The sequence below is a fragment of the Electrona antarctica genome, assembly GCF_951216825.1.
Source record: "Electrona antarctica genome assembly, chromosome: 6".
In the NCBI taxonomy this organism is placed as follows: domain Eukaryota; kingdom Metazoa; phylum Chordata; class Actinopteri; order Myctophiformes; family Myctophidae; genus Electrona; species Electrona antarctica.
The window spans coordinates 18,084,623-18,104,276 of record NC_136811.1 but is presented as its reverse complement, the minus strand read 5'-3'; the positions used below and the strand labels follow the sequence as shown (position 1 = coordinate 18,104,276).

At 43.4% G+C, this 19,654-nt stretch overlaps 1 protein-coding gene across 1 annotated transcript; it reads right to left on the bottom strand.

The window, feature by feature from the left end:
• Positions 1-8,592: 8,592 nt before the first annotated feature.
• tnxba (tenascin XBa) lies at positions 8,593-19,654 on the bottom strand (the record flags this gene model as incomplete). Its single annotated transcript, XM_079502846.1, has 14 exons — positions 8,593-9,126; positions 9,681-9,844; positions 10,260-10,421; positions 11,549-11,645; positions 12,381-12,532; positions 13,324-13,456; positions 14,391-14,503; positions 14,985-15,140; positions 15,501-15,620; positions 16,503-16,646; positions 16,838-16,960; positions 17,064-18,131; positions 18,264-18,392; positions 18,538-19,654. The coding sequence occupies 14 exons, from the start codon at positions 19,652-19,654 to the stop codon at positions 9,028-9,030; spliced, it is 3,777 nt and encodes a 1,258-aa protein (XP_079358972.1). The 3' UTR covers positions 8,593-9,027.

Here is a 19,654-nt window from a genome sequence, read left to right as displayed (position 1 = left end):
GCTGAAAATAGTTTAAATATATAATGTACCTGGGGGGGCTTTGGAATAGGGAGAAAATATGACAGGCAGTTTGCTGTCATATGTCCTCCCCGTATTTAACTTAAACGCCCAATGCATTCTCAATGGCAATAGCACAAACTTTGGCATGCTACTAGTCCTACATACTTAGAAACCCCATTCAAACCTATTTAGGTTCATCTTACGGTGGACATGTTTGCCTGAAAATAAATCTTTGAAATGTTTCATAGTTTTAGAAATTTACAATGGGGCTCAATGGCACGTAAAAAATCACTTTCACCTAGAAACTCCATTCACACATTTTATAATTCAGCTTACTGTGAAGACAAATGCTGGAACTTTTTATTTTTTTAATGCACTGCACTTTGTTTTAAATATACACTGTTGGTCCTACGATTTTCGTTTTATATGTGCAAACATGTGAAATGACAAATAAATTGAACCTTGAACCTTGATTAGTTTTAATCGCAGTATAGCATGCTGACCAGTGTGAATGCCACCTAAGTCAAATATAACCTTGAGCACCACAAGTAACTCCTCTTGAATCAAGCAGAGAGGCCATATTTTCAGGAGGAACATATTTTGTTTTTTGGGGGGGGTGCTCTTAGTTAGCAGGCAGGAACTAAAAAGAGTTCCATGTTGGCAATATAGTCCCCAAGGCACACAGCCGAGAGCCTCCTCCGAAGGGCAGCTGAACTCCCCCACCATCACCACTCGGCCCTCCCTCCACAAAGTGCTAGGAAAGAGAGTAGTGGCTTTATTGGAAATGTGCTGAGCAAAGCGAAAGGAATGTACTGTATGGCTCGCCTCCCTCCAGGACTGGTTTGAAGTTGTGTGTGTGTGTGTGTGTGTGTGTGTGTGTGTGTGTGTGTGTGTGTGTGTGTGTGTGCGTGCGTGCGTGCGTGCGTGCGTGCGTGCGTGCGTGCGTGCGTGCGTGCGTGCGTGCGTGTGCGTGCGTGCATGTGCTCCGAACGGACTGGGAATGATCACAGTGTTCCTAAAGCTTAATTTATATCATGTACAGTACTCCTTTGCAGGATGGTATCGCTTGCGGAAAATTATGTGTTGTTAGCTTGAAAACCTGTTCTTTTCAGCAAGCAATACTGTTGCACTACAGAGTATTTAAACTAGACCTGTGCCCGTTGGGCAACGGCCTGCTTGGGAACGATGCAAGAACAATAAAAATCGGGAATGCATACCCCACCCTAGTAGTAGGCTAAACAATACTCTGTGTCCCTTTTGTGGCCATGGGGATCTCTGAATCTGTCTGTCTGCCTGTATCCCGTTTATTCCCATAATATATGGAGCTCTCTATATCGGTCTGTCCTTATATATGGCTATGCTAGAGGTTCATGCGCCTTCGGCGTGCTCACATCTAGCTGAGAATAAATAAATTAATACATCTCGGCTTCCCATCACCTAGCATGCCTTGCACTGCGTCGACACGCGATCGGCTGTAGCCAATCGGAAGAAGGAAACACTGCAGTTCCTGTTTCTGGGCCGTTTTATAAGGCGGTTTTCTTGGAATGTCGGCGGAATATCCACTGTGATTGAACACAACGCAGACGTTCTGGGATCATTTCTGATGTTATGCTGGGTCGAGGTTACAATATTAATGGGACATTTCACCGCTGGAAGAAACTCCTCTCACTCAATGTTAATAGTATTTGTAGTAGATATCAGTAGCACAATTTGGTTTTGAAATACTACAATATCTAAAAACTCATATTACCCACATAAATGCCCCAGGAAAGTGTTTCTTGTCTCCTAAAGATCATTAAGATAAGATCTGGTTGCAAAAGGGGTGAAGTGGCCCTTTAACGCTTCTGAGCAGTGACTAATGGCGGATTTGAGAAACGGAAGCTGCAAGCGCAGCACGGAAACTGAAACTGCAGAAACTCAGTTGAAAACGCAGAGGTTACCCGAGGCGGGGTTGGCGAAAGGGCCTTTCTGTGTGGAGTTTGCATGTTCTCCCCGTGTCCCCTATAGGTAGGTACCCTCACAAAAAATATGCAGTAATCCTGGTCTCTAAACTGCCTCCCCCTGGCCAGCCGGGGTGCCTGATGGAGGGGAAAGGAACTGGTTGGAATAACGTGTTCCTTCCACGCGCTACATCCAACCAGGGATACTCCCCCCTGTCAGGTGTAAAGGAGCAACTTGGACACTCAGGCATGAAGGAAGCATGAGTTCAAGTCCGATAAAAATTATAGAAAAAAAAAGAAAACGCAGAGGTAAAGTGAGTGACGTCAGAGAGTACAGGCAGAGCAGAGGCATATAAACGGCAGTTCCGGATACTCCGCTTACGTCATGGCACTGCACTCACTGTGGTGGTGTGGAATGTGTGGAATGTGAAGTCGTGGGCTGAACGGTCCTCGGTTTACGTGGATTACAGACGTACATGCGTACGTACACACAGAGACGTGCATTTATTGTAAGATCTGATTTAAGCTGCGCTGCACAAACTGGTGTAACTTCCCCAAAGATTCCGCCCCTGCCCCCTGTCCTCGAACCAAAGGAATCCATCATTCTGATCATTCTGCTATCAGGCGCCTTCAACTTGTCCAAAATGTTGCTGCTCGCCTCCTTACTGGAACGAAAAAGCGCAATCATATTACACCTGTCCTTGCTTCCCTCCATTGGCTTCCAGTTCGTTTTAGAATTGATTTTAAATTATTTTTGTTTGTTTTTAAAGCCCAAAATGGGCTTGCCCCTTCTTACCTCTGCGAGCTCATTGATCCATACGTCCCAGCCAGACCCTTGAGGTCAGCTGACCAACTTATTTTGATTGTGCCTGGAACCTCATGCCTCACTATAGGTGACCGAGCCTTCTCTGTGGCCCGCCCCACACTGTGGAATGCCCTGCCTCTTCCCATTCGCTCTGCCCTGGATATTTTTAAATCTCTTCTAAAGACCCACTTTTTCTCCCTGGCTTTTAATGTTGTTTGATTACGCATATACCCTTCTTATAACATGTATGTATGTACTTCTGCTTTCACTTTTTACTTTGTTTGCTATTTTATTTCACTTATTGTTTTTATATGTTCTTGTTCAACTTTGGTTTGTCTTCGATCAATGTAAATGTGCTATATCAATATACTTTGATTGATTGATTGATTGATTGATTGATTGATTGATTGATTGATTGATTGATTGATTGATTGATTGATTGATGGGTTGAAAGTGGCTAAATTCTGCTGTGGAAGTCGATCACTGAGTGTCCACTGGCTCTGGGCAAATTTGGGACAGAGTCCAGAGTCCATATCCAAGTCTCACACAACAACCTCGTTGAGACAGCCACGCAAAGTACAAGAGAACACACAACATGGAGCATTACACAAGACATTATGAAATGCCAATCACTTTGGTTATATCAAACCAACTTACCAAAAATGGAAAGTCCCAGACCTCCAACACATATCTGCATCAATACCATGCAACCGTGCATGAATAGCACAGCTTTCTTTTTCCAGCAATGTCTTCACCAGAGGACTCTGCTTTTAGGTGTTTGCTGCACAGTATGAAAACATACATGAAGAGCATGTTGTGTTTTCTTGTGACTAATCCTGTATCCAAGCAGCTGCTTATGTTCTAATTTGGGTATCTTTTGATTTCCTCAGAGTACACACCGAGACAGGTACTCGATTCTTGTTCAAAATCCGGGATAGTGACATTACTGGCTGTACAGTGAAGTCTTCCTATGTGCTGTGTGTGCGTCTTATATTTACATTTTATATAAATACTTAAGATCCCAACAGGTGACCGCAGCCTCATTTATCAATCTAAAGTTGAAACCGTCTAAAGTAGATCTGACCGCTGGAGTCATATCTCATGACAGAGCTTTGATTGATTGATTGATTGAATACTTTATTAACAGTGTGCAAATAGTACCTTGGGACGAATATGCAATGGTGCTAAAAGGATAACACAAAAAGCCCTATTCAATTCATCGAGACATTTAAAGTAGGGCTGGGAAAAAGAATATGCATGTTAATAGTCTTTGCGCTACAGAACCACTTTCTCACTGGATACGTTTCAGGCGTACCGATCATACTGGCACACCAACCAACAGACAACAAATCCCAGTGCACGCAATTGACGATATATTCAGACCGCAGCCATCTTGCCACTGGTGCTAAGGTGCAACTTCCCATTGACAGCCCATTCATCCAAACAGAAAAGTATGTATTGTATTAAACAACTCAGCCACATTGCATCTGTAGGCCTACGGAAAGCTTGAATTAGAATTAGTTTTTGTTTCATGAAAATCCACCATAGCTGGGTCCCAATTCGTCCAAAATCAACAAGATCGTGCACTTGGTGACAAGTTTTTGATTTTTGGTATGGTGTTAGGTATGGTTATAGTCCGTGAGCCAGGGGGGTTGGTCTGTACCATCTGGCCGAATAAGGCTCATAGTGATTTTTGTGAAGGTATACATGTCTAGAGTTAGAAAACATGTGATAGCATTGCACCCGTGGTAGCTTTATGAGTGCTATCATGCATTTTATTTTATAACACTAGGCGAAAATTGCATGGATCAATATGAGAAAAAATAGTAATACACCCCCCAAAAAATGATAGAAAAGGTTTTTCCAATTGGTTCTGGTACCTCTAGGCATGCTTAAGAATATACTGAAAATATAGGAAAATATATGTTCTGGAAAGGCGTCATTTTCAAGATGGCGTCCAATATGGCTGCCAGGAGCTTAAAATGGCTATAACTAATACTAATTCATCATTATTTGGGGGTTTAGGACTAAAGGAATGTGGCTGAATCAGTGAAAGTGATCAGTTAATTATAGGGATGTGCCGATGAGACATTTTGGCCGATATCGATATCCGATATAATTAATTGCTGTTATGGCCGATAACCAATATTACCAATGTCGATCTCATTCTGTATTGAAAGATTATAATTTTGTCTTTTCTGAAAAATACATGTAACAGGGTGTCTGCACTGCAGGCTTAGGCAAGTCACATCTAACTTAAATACCTTTATAATATTGTGAGCTTGTAGATCTGTTCAAACTGTTACTTTGGGCTTGTTTATCTGTAAAGACAGACCGATTAATTAATTCTTTAATCATTGTTTTCATTTTTTTATTTATTCCAAACATGTTAAAATATAAATGAGAAAAGACAAAGGAAATAAACGTCCAAAAATAATAATAATAATGATCTTTCATAATCCTTAACTTATTTATGTTCGAAAGTCGGGCAGATACTGGCACTGAGGAGGATATTGGAAGGGGTATGGGAGCGCAACCTGTCAGCGGTGATCACATTCATTGACTTCCAAAAGGCTTTCGACACCATCCACCGGGGGAAACTCATGAGTATTCTACGTGCCTACGGAGTTCCAGAAAAGTTGGTCCAGATGATAGAGTCAAGCTACAGCCAGACTCGAGCCAAGGTCCAAGTTCGGCCTCAAGCTCAATACCAAGAAAACAAAGGTAATGACAGTCAACACAGAGGACAAAACCATTGCCACTGCAGACGGGACGGTGCTCGAGGGAGTCGAGGACTTCAAGTACCTCCTCGGGGCCTGGACTGCCTCAACTGAAAAGGATCTGAAGGTTCGGCGAGCACTTGCCTGGAAAGCCTTGCACGGGATGAGGAGAGTGTGGAAATCAGACATGGGAGAAGACCTTAAGAGGCGGCTGTTCATAGATACTGTCGAGACATGGACCCTCACAGTACAACAGGTAAATCCCTGGATGGAGTCTACACAAGAATGCTACGAATGGCACTAGGTGTCACATCAGAAATGTGGACCTCTATGGGGACCTACCACGGGTCACGGACAAAGTCAGAGAGAGAAGGATGAGGCTGGCAGGGCACTGCGTCAGGTACCCAGAACTTGAGGCAAGTAAATTGACTATGGGAGCCAAACCCAGGGCAAAGCCAAGGGGGGGAAAGAAGCGTACCACCTATGTAGACGTGCTGCGGCGCGACAGCTTGGCTAACAACACTGCAGAGCTCAATAACCTGATGTTGGATAGGACATTGTGGAGGGCAGCGATCCAGGAATCCCGAGTTGGTGTTGGCTAGACCTCACTCTCGCAGTTACTATGTTCGAAAAAGGAGTAGGGAAAAGTTTATTGAAAAACAACTCAAATCGTCCGATACCGATGTGTTTGCCGATTAATCTCCCATCACTAGTTAATTATGTATTGCCAAATCCAAAATTATGTTCTATTGTATTGCATTATGTAAAAACAATACAATTACAAAATGAACAGAATAACTGTCACATAAAATCAATTTCTTAGTAGGTCAATCTTATGTGCTAAAGGTCAGGTCAATGTCTGTCTCATAAGCAGGTGTGTCCAAGCATACAGCAGATACAGTATGGTCACTGGTTGACATGCACAGTATTCACCTTACCATTGATATGCAGCTGTTTGTTGTTGTAACCTACAGCAGGGGTATTCAACTAGATTGAACTGTAGAATGATGGTGTGTGGGGGCCGCACAGCGTGCACGCTTTACTGAAAATGTGGGGGTTCTCAAAATGCATTTGTGCTCAAACACAAAGATGTATACATTTGTGCACAGTAATGAGCAGGATAATATGACTATACAGCTATATGTTACCATAGAATAGATGTAGACCTATTTGACAGTGCATAAACATAATTGCCTTGACATTAACGACCTTCAATGGGACAGTCCTGTGCAACCTCATATCCATGTGCAAAGGCAAGATCAGAGCACAAAATACTTTGCTGGCAGGGAACTTCCCAGACTACCCTGATGTGCTGGGTGAGTTGGGTGTCACAATGTAACAATCTGTTGCTGCTGTTGTACCACGACAGTTGTACTCATATACAAGTGGAATGTGGCAGACCACCAAGCTCAATTTGAAAGTTCAGGTGATGTCACACAATTTGGATGGGAGATCCACATTTTGCTAAGGGTGACCTGACTCCTGATGAGATGTTGAAGCTACAAATGAGAAGTGATGTTGATAATAAAGAGGATATACTTTTGACCATGAGGTAGATAAGGATTTGGGTAAGATATTGCTGCCAATCAGGAGGGCTAGGGGGATGTGGTGGGTTGATTTTATGTTCCTGATTATGAGTTGAAGCTTACAGATATTGAATGTAGTTGCAAAAGATAAATATTATCATATTTTCTTATGCTATTATTACAAATGTATAAGTATAAGTTGTTATAGAAATAGAAATAGTTGTTTCTGTTTCATTGACCAGACCTTTAACATGTGAGATTGACCTGATATAAAGGCCTTTTTGATTATGCCAATTACCAAAGTTTGGGCAACCAAGCTAAAATTGTCCCCAAATACAAATCAACAACAAAAACGTAATATGAAACAGCATTATTAGGTTTGGTATTGAACAGATAGAAGTGTCAAATGGACTAAAAGGTGATGTAATGGTGAACGGAAAGTTATCTTATGCATTACTTACACTGTACACTTACACTATATTTAGTTTATTGAATTTCATAAAACATTTCATTAGAATGTATGTTCTAAGATGGTTTTAAATATTTACAGTTATTTACAGAGGGAACCTTTGTGCTGCATCTTTCATGAAAACAGAAGTACGTCTCATGTAATATATAGTCCCTATATGTTGTCTCTCCTGTAATAGATAACATTTCTAGATGTGCTAATTTTAACAACTTTTCAGAGAAATATATAGTCTGAGCTGTATCCCAACCATTCTTCAAAGATATATGATCAATAATAGGAGAGAACCATCAGTTTGAAGTAGAATGCTCCATTCGGATTTAGAAAATTGTGTTTTGGCATGTGGTTATAAATGGAGTGATAACACACAGAAAGCTACCACAGATGCAATGCTATCACATTTTTCCTAGCACTAGGGATGTATACCTTCCCAAAAATCACTATGAGACTTATTCACCCCATCGGTACAGATGACCCCAGATTTGGGGTCCTGGCTCACGGCCTATTATAAGGTTTTCAAAAACCATCGCAGATCCCCTAGTGGTCTGTTTGCAATGAATCAAATATTAAAGTATTTGGTTAAAAACCTAAATAATTGATAAAATAGATTTTCCAATGGATTCTATTAGTATTGGGAATGCTAAATAACATATTAAAAATGTGGGTGAAAATAACTTTTGGAAAGGCATCATTTTCAAGATGGCGTCCACGGTGGCCTCAGTAAGCTTAAAATGCCTATAAACTGGGATTTAATACATAAAAAATCACAACAATTATGCACTTGGTGACAAGTTTTTGATTTTTGGCATGGTGTTAGGTATGGGCATGAGGTTTTTAAAAAACATCGCAAACGAGTTGGGCTCGCCCCCTAGTGGTCCGTTTGCAATGAATCCAATGTTAAATAGGCCAGCATTGGATTCATTGCAAACAGACCGCCAGTTTATTAATTGTCATATCATTTATGTATGTAAACATTGTTCTAGTTTCTTTGCGGTGTCTACGCATCTGTAGTGTAATCACATCTCTTCTCATCCTGGTGTGTCCCCAATTTGTCAGATTGTATGGTATCAAACTTTGATATTTTATTATACAAGAAAAAACACACTTGAGACCCACTTAAGCCACATTTATTCCAATAGAGTGAGACAGTGCATATTTTACTTACAGTAGTAGTGGGGTGGCATATACCTTGACGCCTACAGAGGTGTTTGAGAGTGTGTGGAGATGGAAGGGTCGGACGGAAGAGAACAATACAATCCAAAATGTCACAATCAAAAATATCTCACTCTTGTTACATTTCATATCAACACAGCTGATGATACATGAGAAAAAAACAACAGAACAGAAACTGTCGGCACTTCATCTAACGACTCGCTGTGACCAGCTGTCGTCTTTTACAGCCGTGAGAAACCTGCACACACACGAGCACAAGTTCGTTTGGAAAGTGAGATGCAGCAGGTGTGTGATCTCCTCTCCTCTGGACTTCCCACGGTCCTGAATTCTCCTCGTTTCTCAAACGCAAGGTTATTTTTTTTAGGGCTGGAGATGTCATACAGGGAAAGGAACATCTTTAGCCATGGGTTGCGGGGGAGAAGCCAGCTGGTCTGATCTTCATCTCGGCGAAGGGGATGGACGAGTCTTTGCCCTTCCAGTCTATCCAGACCACGCCCTGCATTGTAAGACAAAACAGTTGAGAAATTACCATTTGGTAATATGTATGTACTACACATTTTTTGGTTTGTTTGTTTTTTTCAAGGACAGCTCTCTCCTTGTCTTTCCAGCTCTTTAGCAAACATAAAATGGATTTTCAGCCCAGGATACCAATTTTATCCAATCCGAGAGAGAACTCATACAGGATAAAGGATATTATGATTATTTGAACCACTTATACCCTCAATACTTTGTACACTTGACCTTTGGCTCGGTACTTGTTCTGTTCTTTTTTTTCCCTGTACACCAAACCTCTTCACCGATCTTGAGTTGTATAGATCTGCTATTTCCGGCTAATGTTCCCCCAGAATAGGCATGCAACGGTTCAAGTGGTTAATGTAAAAAATAAAATGAAGTCCCTATCACACAAACATTTGGCGGCTCCCAAACAGAATCTCTGAGGATACCCTAGGGGTCCCGGATCCCCTTTTTAAGAGCCCTAGCTATTTAGCTGGGACCAGCAGTGCACAATCTGTTATAGAGCAACACAAATTAAGTACTGTATATGTGTACCTGATTGTTGCTGTTCATGCCGTAGAGGCCATTGAGGTTGGTCTTGTAGCAGTTCTTGTACCACCAGCCACCCATGTAGGCCCTGGCACAGTGGATGCCCAGAGGGTCTGGGTCCTTGTCCCGTGTGGAGAATGGGCGTCCGTTGTGATACTTCATAGAATCACCTAAAGCACAGCAACATGAAAACGACTTATTCGACTTATTCTTATGCAGGAAATGATCAGACACAGGCAGTGCAGAATTTTCCTTTTATCCAGTAGTAAACAAAGCATAGTTTGACAGCCTTTTCGTGTAATTATTTAACCTGAAAATATATTTGTGAGAGTATTCACACTAAATGGCATGCAAATATAAAATGCCATTTTTCTATGGAGTGATCTTTTGTTTTGGGTATTATTATTATTTTGCTTCTACCCTGAGAATAAAGATATCACCCTGTATAAATGAGTCATCGACTATACGCGTAGTTTTGATGCTAAACATTCAGTAATTCACATTTTACTATTGTCTAATATTCATCACGCCACCAGGTGTGTAAAGCCCTATAGAATGAATCAAAAGTTGCTAATGTTACTGCACCTGCTGTTCCGGTGTAGCCGGAGAGCGTGATGGCGTAGTGATGGTCCTCCGAGTCCACGGTGAAGTTGGCGTAGTGGGCGTAGGCGGTGTCTGGTCTGGACGTCATGTCCACTCTCAGACTTACAGCGCCCATGGTTGTCAGGTTGTGCAGCAGCCCGTTTCCTGATGGCGGGATGGAGAACAAACTCGCTTTAATTTAATTTGTTTGCGAAATGACTGTACAAAACACTCTTTTAAAAGTAATTTAATACTCACAGATGCCAACATTTTAAGCATTATCGGCGGCTCTTCCGAACAAAATACTTAAAGATGGAGTTCCGTGATTCCCCTCCCCCCTAAAACATGATCATCTGGTACTATGATTATAGTAGGAGGAAGATTTTTAAGTGTACAGAAAGTGTTAAAATTATGTTTTAATGTGGCCACACCCACCAGTTCATTAAGTATACCTGGTTTTCTCCACCACTAAAGTGGTGTATTTCGATTGAGCCTTTGGCTCTCAGCTTTCAGGAAGAAACCAAAAATACACAGGGAAGACATATTTGAATATTATAACCACAACTGGGGGTCTATTAGACTCAGAGTAACAAAAATCACGGGACTCCACAACTTTTGTGCCACAACTGTGCCACAACTTTTGTATTTTTCCAGTTTTTCATGTGTCTATGAGGTGACAGTACTTCATTAGACACCCTGGAGTCGTTCTTATGTGCAATGGTGTATTAACTTTGTATTTAGGGTTTCTTCCTGGAGGCTGAACCCTTGACAGTCAAACGTGCCAATGAAATAAACAGTAATATAGTGACATCACACTATCAGCCTCCCCTAACGCCTCCCCCTTTATCATACAACTACAGCTGTGGGTGTGGCTTCAGTTCAGGTGGATCACCACCCATCACCACCCACCAGGCAAACCAGGCATACTTAATGAACTAAAAGCATGATTTTAACAAATACTGTACACTTTTTGGAAAAAGTTCTTCCTCCTTATATTATAATAATATCTGATGATCATGTTTTAGGGTGGAAAAAATCATGGCACTCCATCTTTAAGGGTTTGATCCTGCAGGTGTGCATTAACTCTGAGAGCAGACATAATGTATAGAGCAGACATAATGTCTAAGGGTGCTTTTGATTACATTTGTATAGGATCTCAGATTTACACAACCATAAGGATCCATTTGGACAATCATTTAGCTGTTACCATGTACTAATGTACACCAACACACAAAGTTATTATTTTTTTAACAGAGGATGTAAGAAGAACCGGGACGAGCCCCCATCTGTACCGAGCCAGAACTCTTCACTGATGTTTCCAAATCCAGTGGCGTATTCACTCCAGGTTCTGTAGAAATCTGTTTTTCCGTTAATCCTTCTCTGGAACACCTAGACAATGATCACAACACAACAAAGTAAGACATTGGCCTTGCTGTTAAGGTGCATACCACATACAGGCTCCAATGCTTGGAGCCAAGGTTTGATTCCAGAGCCCAGTGACCTTTGTGTCACTCCTCTCTCTCTCTCTCTCTCTCTCTCTCTCTCTCTCTCTCTCTCTCTCTCTCTCTCTCTCTCTCTCTCTCTCTCTCTCTCTCTCTGTGAAATATACAACTATATCCAGGTTTAGTGATGGTGTGACAAAAGTTGGGTTTAGTGTTCTAGGGTTTATTAGGGACACCAAACCGATTATTTTGGAGGGGCTCCAGATGATTAACTTAACATGCAACATTGATTTTTCACTCAGTAGTAAACAAACGACATACAGTATTATAAGTGTATAAGGGTATCTAAAGGGGGGGATGGGGGTCCCGGTCCCCAGCTCAAGTTCAAATATCATTATTTTTGGGCGGTGCCCATGTTCCAGTTCAAATATGATTATATTAGTGGGTCCCCAGTTCAAATATGACTGTATTGGGGGGGTCCCCAGTTCAAATAATTATGATTATATTAGGGGGTCCCAGTTCAAATATGATTGTATTGGGGGTCCCCAGTTCAAATATGATTATTTTGGTGGGTCCCCAGTTCAAATATGATTATTTTGGGGGATCATTCAAATATGATTATTTCAGGGTGGTCACGGCCTGAAGAGTTTGGGAACCCTTGCACTAAGATGAGCCTCCTCACCGTCCATCCGCCTCCGTCTGTCTCCATGTCACAGTAGACCCTGACGGGACCTCCCTCTCTGCCGTACGGGAAGATGTCCACCTCTCCGGACTGCAGAGCTCCGTTCAGCAGCTCCTGAGCACACTCCGTGGGGAAGGGGAAACGCAGCTTCCCTGCAACATGACAGTAAGTTATAGCGCTCAGCTACTCTATGTCTAAGCTAAGAAAGAATCGCAATGAGGTTTATTGCTGGAGCAGATACATCTTTGGAGGGTAAAGCTGAAAATAAATGATGTAGCCTACCATGACTGCGTCACTTGACAAAAATAATACATTTTCAACTACACTTCATTATTCACCTACCTTTCTTGTTTTCAGCGAGGGACTTTGGTTGCATGAAATAGTATAGGCTTTTAGGATGACAAGAAAATACTACTTGTATCCAATCCAAGACACTTTATTTATAGTGAACATTTAAAACAACGGTGTTGAACCAAAGTGCTGTACACTGTTGTGTAACCAAAGTGCTGTAAATGTTAATAGTAATACAATAAACGTGAGGAAAACACATAGAAAGTGCAACACATTGCCTAACGAAGGAGAAGGCTACAAGCAAGTTTCCAAACGTGATTTAAACACAGGCAAGGTATGAGATGCTCAAACATTATGGGGTGGAAGATAGTTCCACTGTTTGGGCACTACAGCGGAAAATGATCTATCCTAAAATGACTGGATCAGTAGGACCCCAGGAAGAATAGTCTCCACTACGGTGTAGACTAATAAACTAAACTAAACTGGATCAGTAGGACCCCAGGAAGAATAGTCTCCACTACGGTGTAGACTAATAAACTAAACTAAACTAAACTGGATCAGTAGACCCAAGACCCTTGTGGTGTTTTTGAGAGGTAGAAGCTCTGATATATGTGCATTGGTGCCAATGTATTTAAGGACTGTAATGTTGTACCTGTGATGAACTCTGTGGTGATGATGGAGGTGTAGTGTCCATCTCTCTCTCCTTGTAGCAGAACAAAGTACTTTGACATAGACAGCAGACCTGTCAGCTTATACTCTGTGATGGTGGACTCCAAGGTCACCTCCTGAACAACAACAACACACACACACACACACACACACACACACACACACACACACACACACACACACACACACACACACACACACACACACACACACACACACACACACACACACACAATGTGTCAAACCATTATTATATCTACAATACAATATAGCGTCGCAGTCCGCGCCCCCGACGAGTGGCCCGGAAGACAATTTCCAATACATTTTCCCCATTTCATAAAGTCTTTCAATAAATACTTTCGGAAACGTCTATGGGAAAAATGAATGGGAAATTATTTTCCGGACCACTCATGAAAGGGGGCGGGACCGCGAGGCTCTATAGGTTTGATGTCCATTGTCACCCTCTCCTGGCAGAGCGAGGTAACTGCTACAATGTCTGAACTGCAATGAAGATGAAAGATGGTGGTGGTGTACACAAATTTGATTCAAATAACTTTACTGCCATTGACCAGTACTGTAGGTGTCCTACCCAGACACCAGGTTCTCACAGTGGAAGATAGGGAGACCACCTCCAACCACTGACACACCACATCATTTATTAGAAGTAGGACTAAATCCCAGGTTGTAGCTTTAACATTCAGACTTAACCAGGGTTGATTTTGTTGTTTCTTTTCTAGATCAGCTTATAAAACTACAGCAGGGTAAAACATGGCAGGGACAACAACACACATAGCTGCAGCTAATCAGATTAATAATGGGCGTGTTACTAGTGTAGATGTATAGGTGTGTGAACGTGCAAGCATTGACCAGTTGCACACCCCTTTGCTCTGGTCACACCTAAGTGGCCACAACCATTATTAATGTTACTGTATATCACTGCAGCTGCATAGCTTACTAGTAGCTCTGCCATGTTTCTGCTCTGCTTCAGTTTTGAACCTGAACTGGAAAACAAACTAACGGCGAGTGTGAATGTTCAGATGACTCTCTGACCTTGGCCTCCTCTCCTGCCACCTGGTACGTCACTCTGTAGCTATGGAAAGGAACAGCAGGTGCTCTCCATGCGATCACCGCAGAGCGAGCAGACACCTCGCTGGCTTTAACCGCTGTGGGACACAACATTAAGCAGGATGTTCAACAAACACTCATTACAGATTGTTTCCCCCAAGCTGTTCAGGTTGTCCTTCGTCATGGGAGAATATCTTTGGTCCGACATACTAACAGTCCAGCACGCAATAGTCCGACTGCTGCGACACCCTACCCCAGACCCTAACCTATACCCCAACTGACCACACAAGTCTTAACCGGCGACGCATGTGTCTTAACCGGCCACGCATGTCGGACTGTGCGCCACTTAAAGAGTTTGGAGCTCCTGGCACCGGCATCAAGGCTCAATGTAGGCTCAGTGTAGGCTCAATCCTCAATAATCAAACAAATCTATAAACCGGGGCGTCTACAGCAACAAACATGACATGTTTTCAGCTGTAAAGTGTTGCATCTGACACACCTTTAAAGGGTCTTGCGACACAATATAAATTGGCTTTCAAATCAGCCCTCTACAGTCATGTGTTCATGTATGTTGTTCACCATTAGCAGTAGTGAAGGTGGTGGAGATGGAAGTGCTCTGCAGGCTGTCCTTCTGGCTCAGGGCTTTGACTGTGTACAGAGTGCCTCGCTGCAGTCCTCTCAGGTGGTGTTCCACCGAGTTTCCAGACACCATCACAGTCACCGTCACGTTCGGAGCTGCAGTGTGTGGGGAGGGAGAAAACAAAACAAAACAAAACAAGGGAAGAGGTACATTTTAAGCCCAATTCATACTCCCATCACACGATGGTGTTGCCTGCCAAAAATAGTGAGCCTGTAGGTCGGCTATATTCACTATTTGAAATGTTGTTGATAATGTACTTTTTACTTTCTTATACAAGTAGTGGAGTCAAAGGCGCAATGTTTGTCTTTGAAATGCAGTGTAGCTTGAAGGTCGGTTACTTTAAGTTTGTGACACCGTCGTGCGATGGACGTGGACCATACTTTAGTCATTAGCATTAGGTTATTTCAAGGCATTTCGGGATGCATTTTGGGATATCACAAAAATGCTTCACTCACTCTTGGAGGACTCGTAGCTGATGATGAAGCGGTCTACCTTCCCCAGACTGGGGGTCCATTGTAGCACGGCCCTGGTGTCTGTGATGTTAACCACTTGGAGAAGCATTGGAGGGGCGGGCACTGCAAGCAGGAAACATGACATGTTACTGTCTTGAAGTTCTTCCATGTGTGTCACTGTCAGTGCTCACCTAGATCAGTGTGTGCATCAGAACATTGGTGTTCCGTCAAGCAAATTCTGTACCCTAAAAATATAAATTATAACCCAGCATCGCTATTTAGGGCGTGTCATTATAGTGGAAACTTTTTTGTATGTTTTGATTGTTTTTACAAATTTTCCATACTGTACATTGTACAGTATGATGATAAGAGCGCCCCTCAATTCACATGGGTGTGATTTTTGAGTATATAAGTACTATATAACATAGGTCATAAGTAGGCCTAGTAACATTTTGAGTTGGCATTAGTAAATAAAAGTAAACATTTACTATTATGTATAGTTAACCCGTTGTATTTTCCGTTAGGCTATTTTTCATGCACATGAATGCAGTTGTGCGTTGAGATTTTCCGTTGACCATTGGTGTTCCTTGGACCCAAAACTGAGCTCAGGGGAGGAAATTGCCACCCTCTAGTTTTTCACCCCCATATTTAATATCAAATTAACTTATTTTATGCATATTTTCCACCAAACATTCTGTTTGCGTGTTTATTATCTGCAACCATAGGCCTACATGTATTAATCACTTTCAACCTGGCATATAATTATAGCTAGGCAAACTTTTTCGCTTTAGTCCTTTTCCCCAAATCATTTTACTTACTTTTATTAAGTGATAACATACATAAAAGAGCCCATAAGGCACACTAAGGTAAGGTGATGAAATTACCACCACACAGGACTTTAATGACCCCTAAAGGGGAATGGAGTTGTTGCAGGTAGCAGGATCTGCATGCATAGACCACTATGGAAAGATTAGCAGATTAGCGTGTGCAGTTGGCTGTGTGTACCTGTGGTGATGGTGGAGGTGAGGGCATCACTCTGGATCTTGCCCTGTGTGACAGTGACACTGACCACGTAGGAAGCCCCAGCAGACAGCTGGGACAGAACCACATGGGACTGCTCGGGGTCGACGCTCACAAAGCTGCTTTGGCCTGCATGATTGGGTGATATGCACACAGCATCGCAAATGTCACCAATAAGCTATACTTACTTGCTGCAGTACATGAAAAATGAAATGAACACTAAGTAATATGGTCCATATGCCCTGCGTATTTAAATTGTGGGAGTGGGTATAGGAGCTAGCGCTCATATAGGTAGCCTACATGAGATAGTGGTGGCAAACCTGTGATGGAGTGAGTGTAGGTGATTCTGAAGCCTGTGAGCGTGGTCTTTGATTTGGTCCAGGACACGGCCAGAGAAGACTCTGTCACATTGCTGAACACTAGTTCTGTAACAGGCTCAGGTCCTGGTGTGAGAAAGAGAGAAACGAAGGCAGCATGAACTAGAGTGGATTCACTATCCCTAAGTAAATCTGCAAGTAGTTTAAAAAAATATGAACTTTTGATTACCTGTCATCACGGTCACTCTGTGAATCTTGGACCTTCGCACGGCACCGACACCGAATATGTGCAGAGAGTAACGGGTCAGCGGACGGAGGGAAGTGAACTCCACAGAACGCTCAGTTCCAGGAACAATCACAGAGAATCTCTTGCTCTCGGCTTTGCCTCTGGTGTCAGGAACTTTAGTGATGGAAGCGGTGGCGTTGTTGCTGTCGCCGCCGTGTACCTGGATGTCGGTAGCGTTCTTGGCCTTATCGTCCACAAGCCCTTCCTCGACCTCCTCTTCTTCTTCATCTTCCTCACCCTCTGCTCTGTACTCCCTTCGATTGACGGTGAAGGAGTTGAACATGCCCTGCGGGGCGGCCCATGTCAGAGTGAAGGTGTAGGAAGTGATGTTTGTGACCTTGACAGAGCCGAGGCCGGTTGCTGGTGCCCTCTTGGCGGCATCACTTGTTGCCTCTGCATGACTCACGTTCACTAGATACTGACTCCTCTGTACGACTTTCCCTTTCCCAGAAGCTGTCTTCTCAGCCAAGGTGGACTGTTCAAAGGCCTCCTTCCCTGATCTGGTCTTGTTGTTGGATGCTCCGGTAGCCTTGGTCAGAATGGTCAGGACTTTAGCCGTACCATTGGATTTCTTCACCACGCTCTGAGTCACGTTGAGTTGAGGTTGGTCTTTCAGTTGGCTGGTTCTAGCGTTGACTTTATCTGCAGCTCCCTCTTTAACTAGCTTGACATCAGTTTTGGAAAAGGTTTTAGCAGTCAGGACTGTGGTTTTTCCTTTGCGGGCCTCCTCATGCTTTCTGCCCTCGTGTTTCAAAAGAACCTGGCCAACGGTTGGGCGGAGGGTTGTTTTGCCACTTGCAGAATCTTTAACAGTTGTTTTGCTAACGGAGGCCAGCTGTTTTTCTTGCGTTTTAACGAGATCCACTTTTACATGTGTGGCGACTTTCAGTTTGGTGTCGACCTCTGTGGCCTTCTTCTGGTCCTTCTTCTGTGTGGTGTCCCTCATGCTGTTACTTTCCTGGTTCACCTGCAGTGTCATGGAATCCACGGTTACCTTCTCTTTAACGCTTTCTGGAATTGAACAGAGCAGAGGTTGGGAGAAGAAGATACATGGGATTATGTAAAAGCACAGAAACCTGTCTGATACCCCTCCCCGGCTCTACCATGTTGCAATGCATTTCTGAGCTACAAATGGACACTTACTTTTGTTACAGTCGACTCCAGGGGCACACTTACTGCAGTCCGGACCTAGGAATCCATTCTGGCAGACACATTTCCCCTTGTCACATCTGCCATTGCCACTGCACTCATTTGGACATTTGAGTGAGCAACCTAGACCTTGGCACAGACAAAAGAAAGCTCGATAAGAGAGGTTGCTTATGAACCATAGTGTTGTGGATCATGTCAGTCCTAAACCCTCATATTTAATGTATGTATGTGTATTCATGAATTAAATGGTCAATAAAAAACATCATACATTTCATCTTCAGGGTGGACATCTCTCTTTCAAGCCTTGCCACGCGTCCTTTGAGTGCGGCCATCTCCCCCAAGCAGTTCCCGGTGCAGGATCCAGGCACGAGGCTGATCTTATGTGTCATGACCAGAGGAGCACCAGGCTTCAGCTTGAACTCCTGCTCCTTGGTCTGGCTGGGGTCAAAGCCACTGATCACGACCTGGATGGGCTGCACTGGGGCTGGCTTGTCTTTGGCCACCACAGGCTTAGCGGTGATCGACAAAACAGTCTGAACCTTGTCTTTGGCAGTGGTGGTACTGGTACCTGTGGCAGGCTTTGCGGTGATCGACAGAACAGTCTGAACCTTGTCTTTGGCAGTGGTGGTACTGGTACCTGTGGCAGGCTTTGCGGTGATCGACAAAACAGTCTGAACCTTGTCTTTGGCAGTGGTGTCACTGGTACCTGTGGCAGGCTTTGCGGTGATCGACAGAACAGTCTGAACCTTGTCTTTGGCAGTGGTGTCACTGGTACCTGTGGCAGGCTTTGTGGTGGTCGATAGAACAGTCTGAACCTTGTCTTTGGCGGCCTTTGTGTCCGGCTTTGTCTGGGTCTGACTGACACTGGCTGTGCTCTTGTCTTTGCTGACGGACTTGTCTTTGTTGGTCTTTGTTTCATCAGTTGCAGGGGACTTGGCGGCAGCCATCTGGCTGGCTTTGTCTTTGTTGGTCGTAGTGGCGCTCGCTGCGGCAGCCTTGGAAGGAGTGGAGTGAACGGTCTGGACCACTGTGGGAGTGTTCTTGTCTTTGACGATCTTCTGGCTGCTGCTCGCTGCAGGCTTTGAGAGAACGGTTTGAATCACTGTTGGCATGGGCTTGATTTTGGTGGTCTTTGCAGCGTTGACCACTGGAGGTTTTTGGTTGGTGGCCGGGGTGGCTGAAACGGTCTGATTAACGGTGTTTGGCTTTGGGGTGGCCCGAGGACTCTGTCTGGCAATAGTAACAGTGGTTTTTGGTTTAGTGAGGGTGAGAGCGACGTTGGGTTTGGTCATGTCACTTCCTGTGGCGTTTCTCCTTTCATTGGCCGGGGTTTGAAGGGAGGGGAATGGGGTGAGCAGGAGGAGAAGGCCTAGAGTAAACAACAT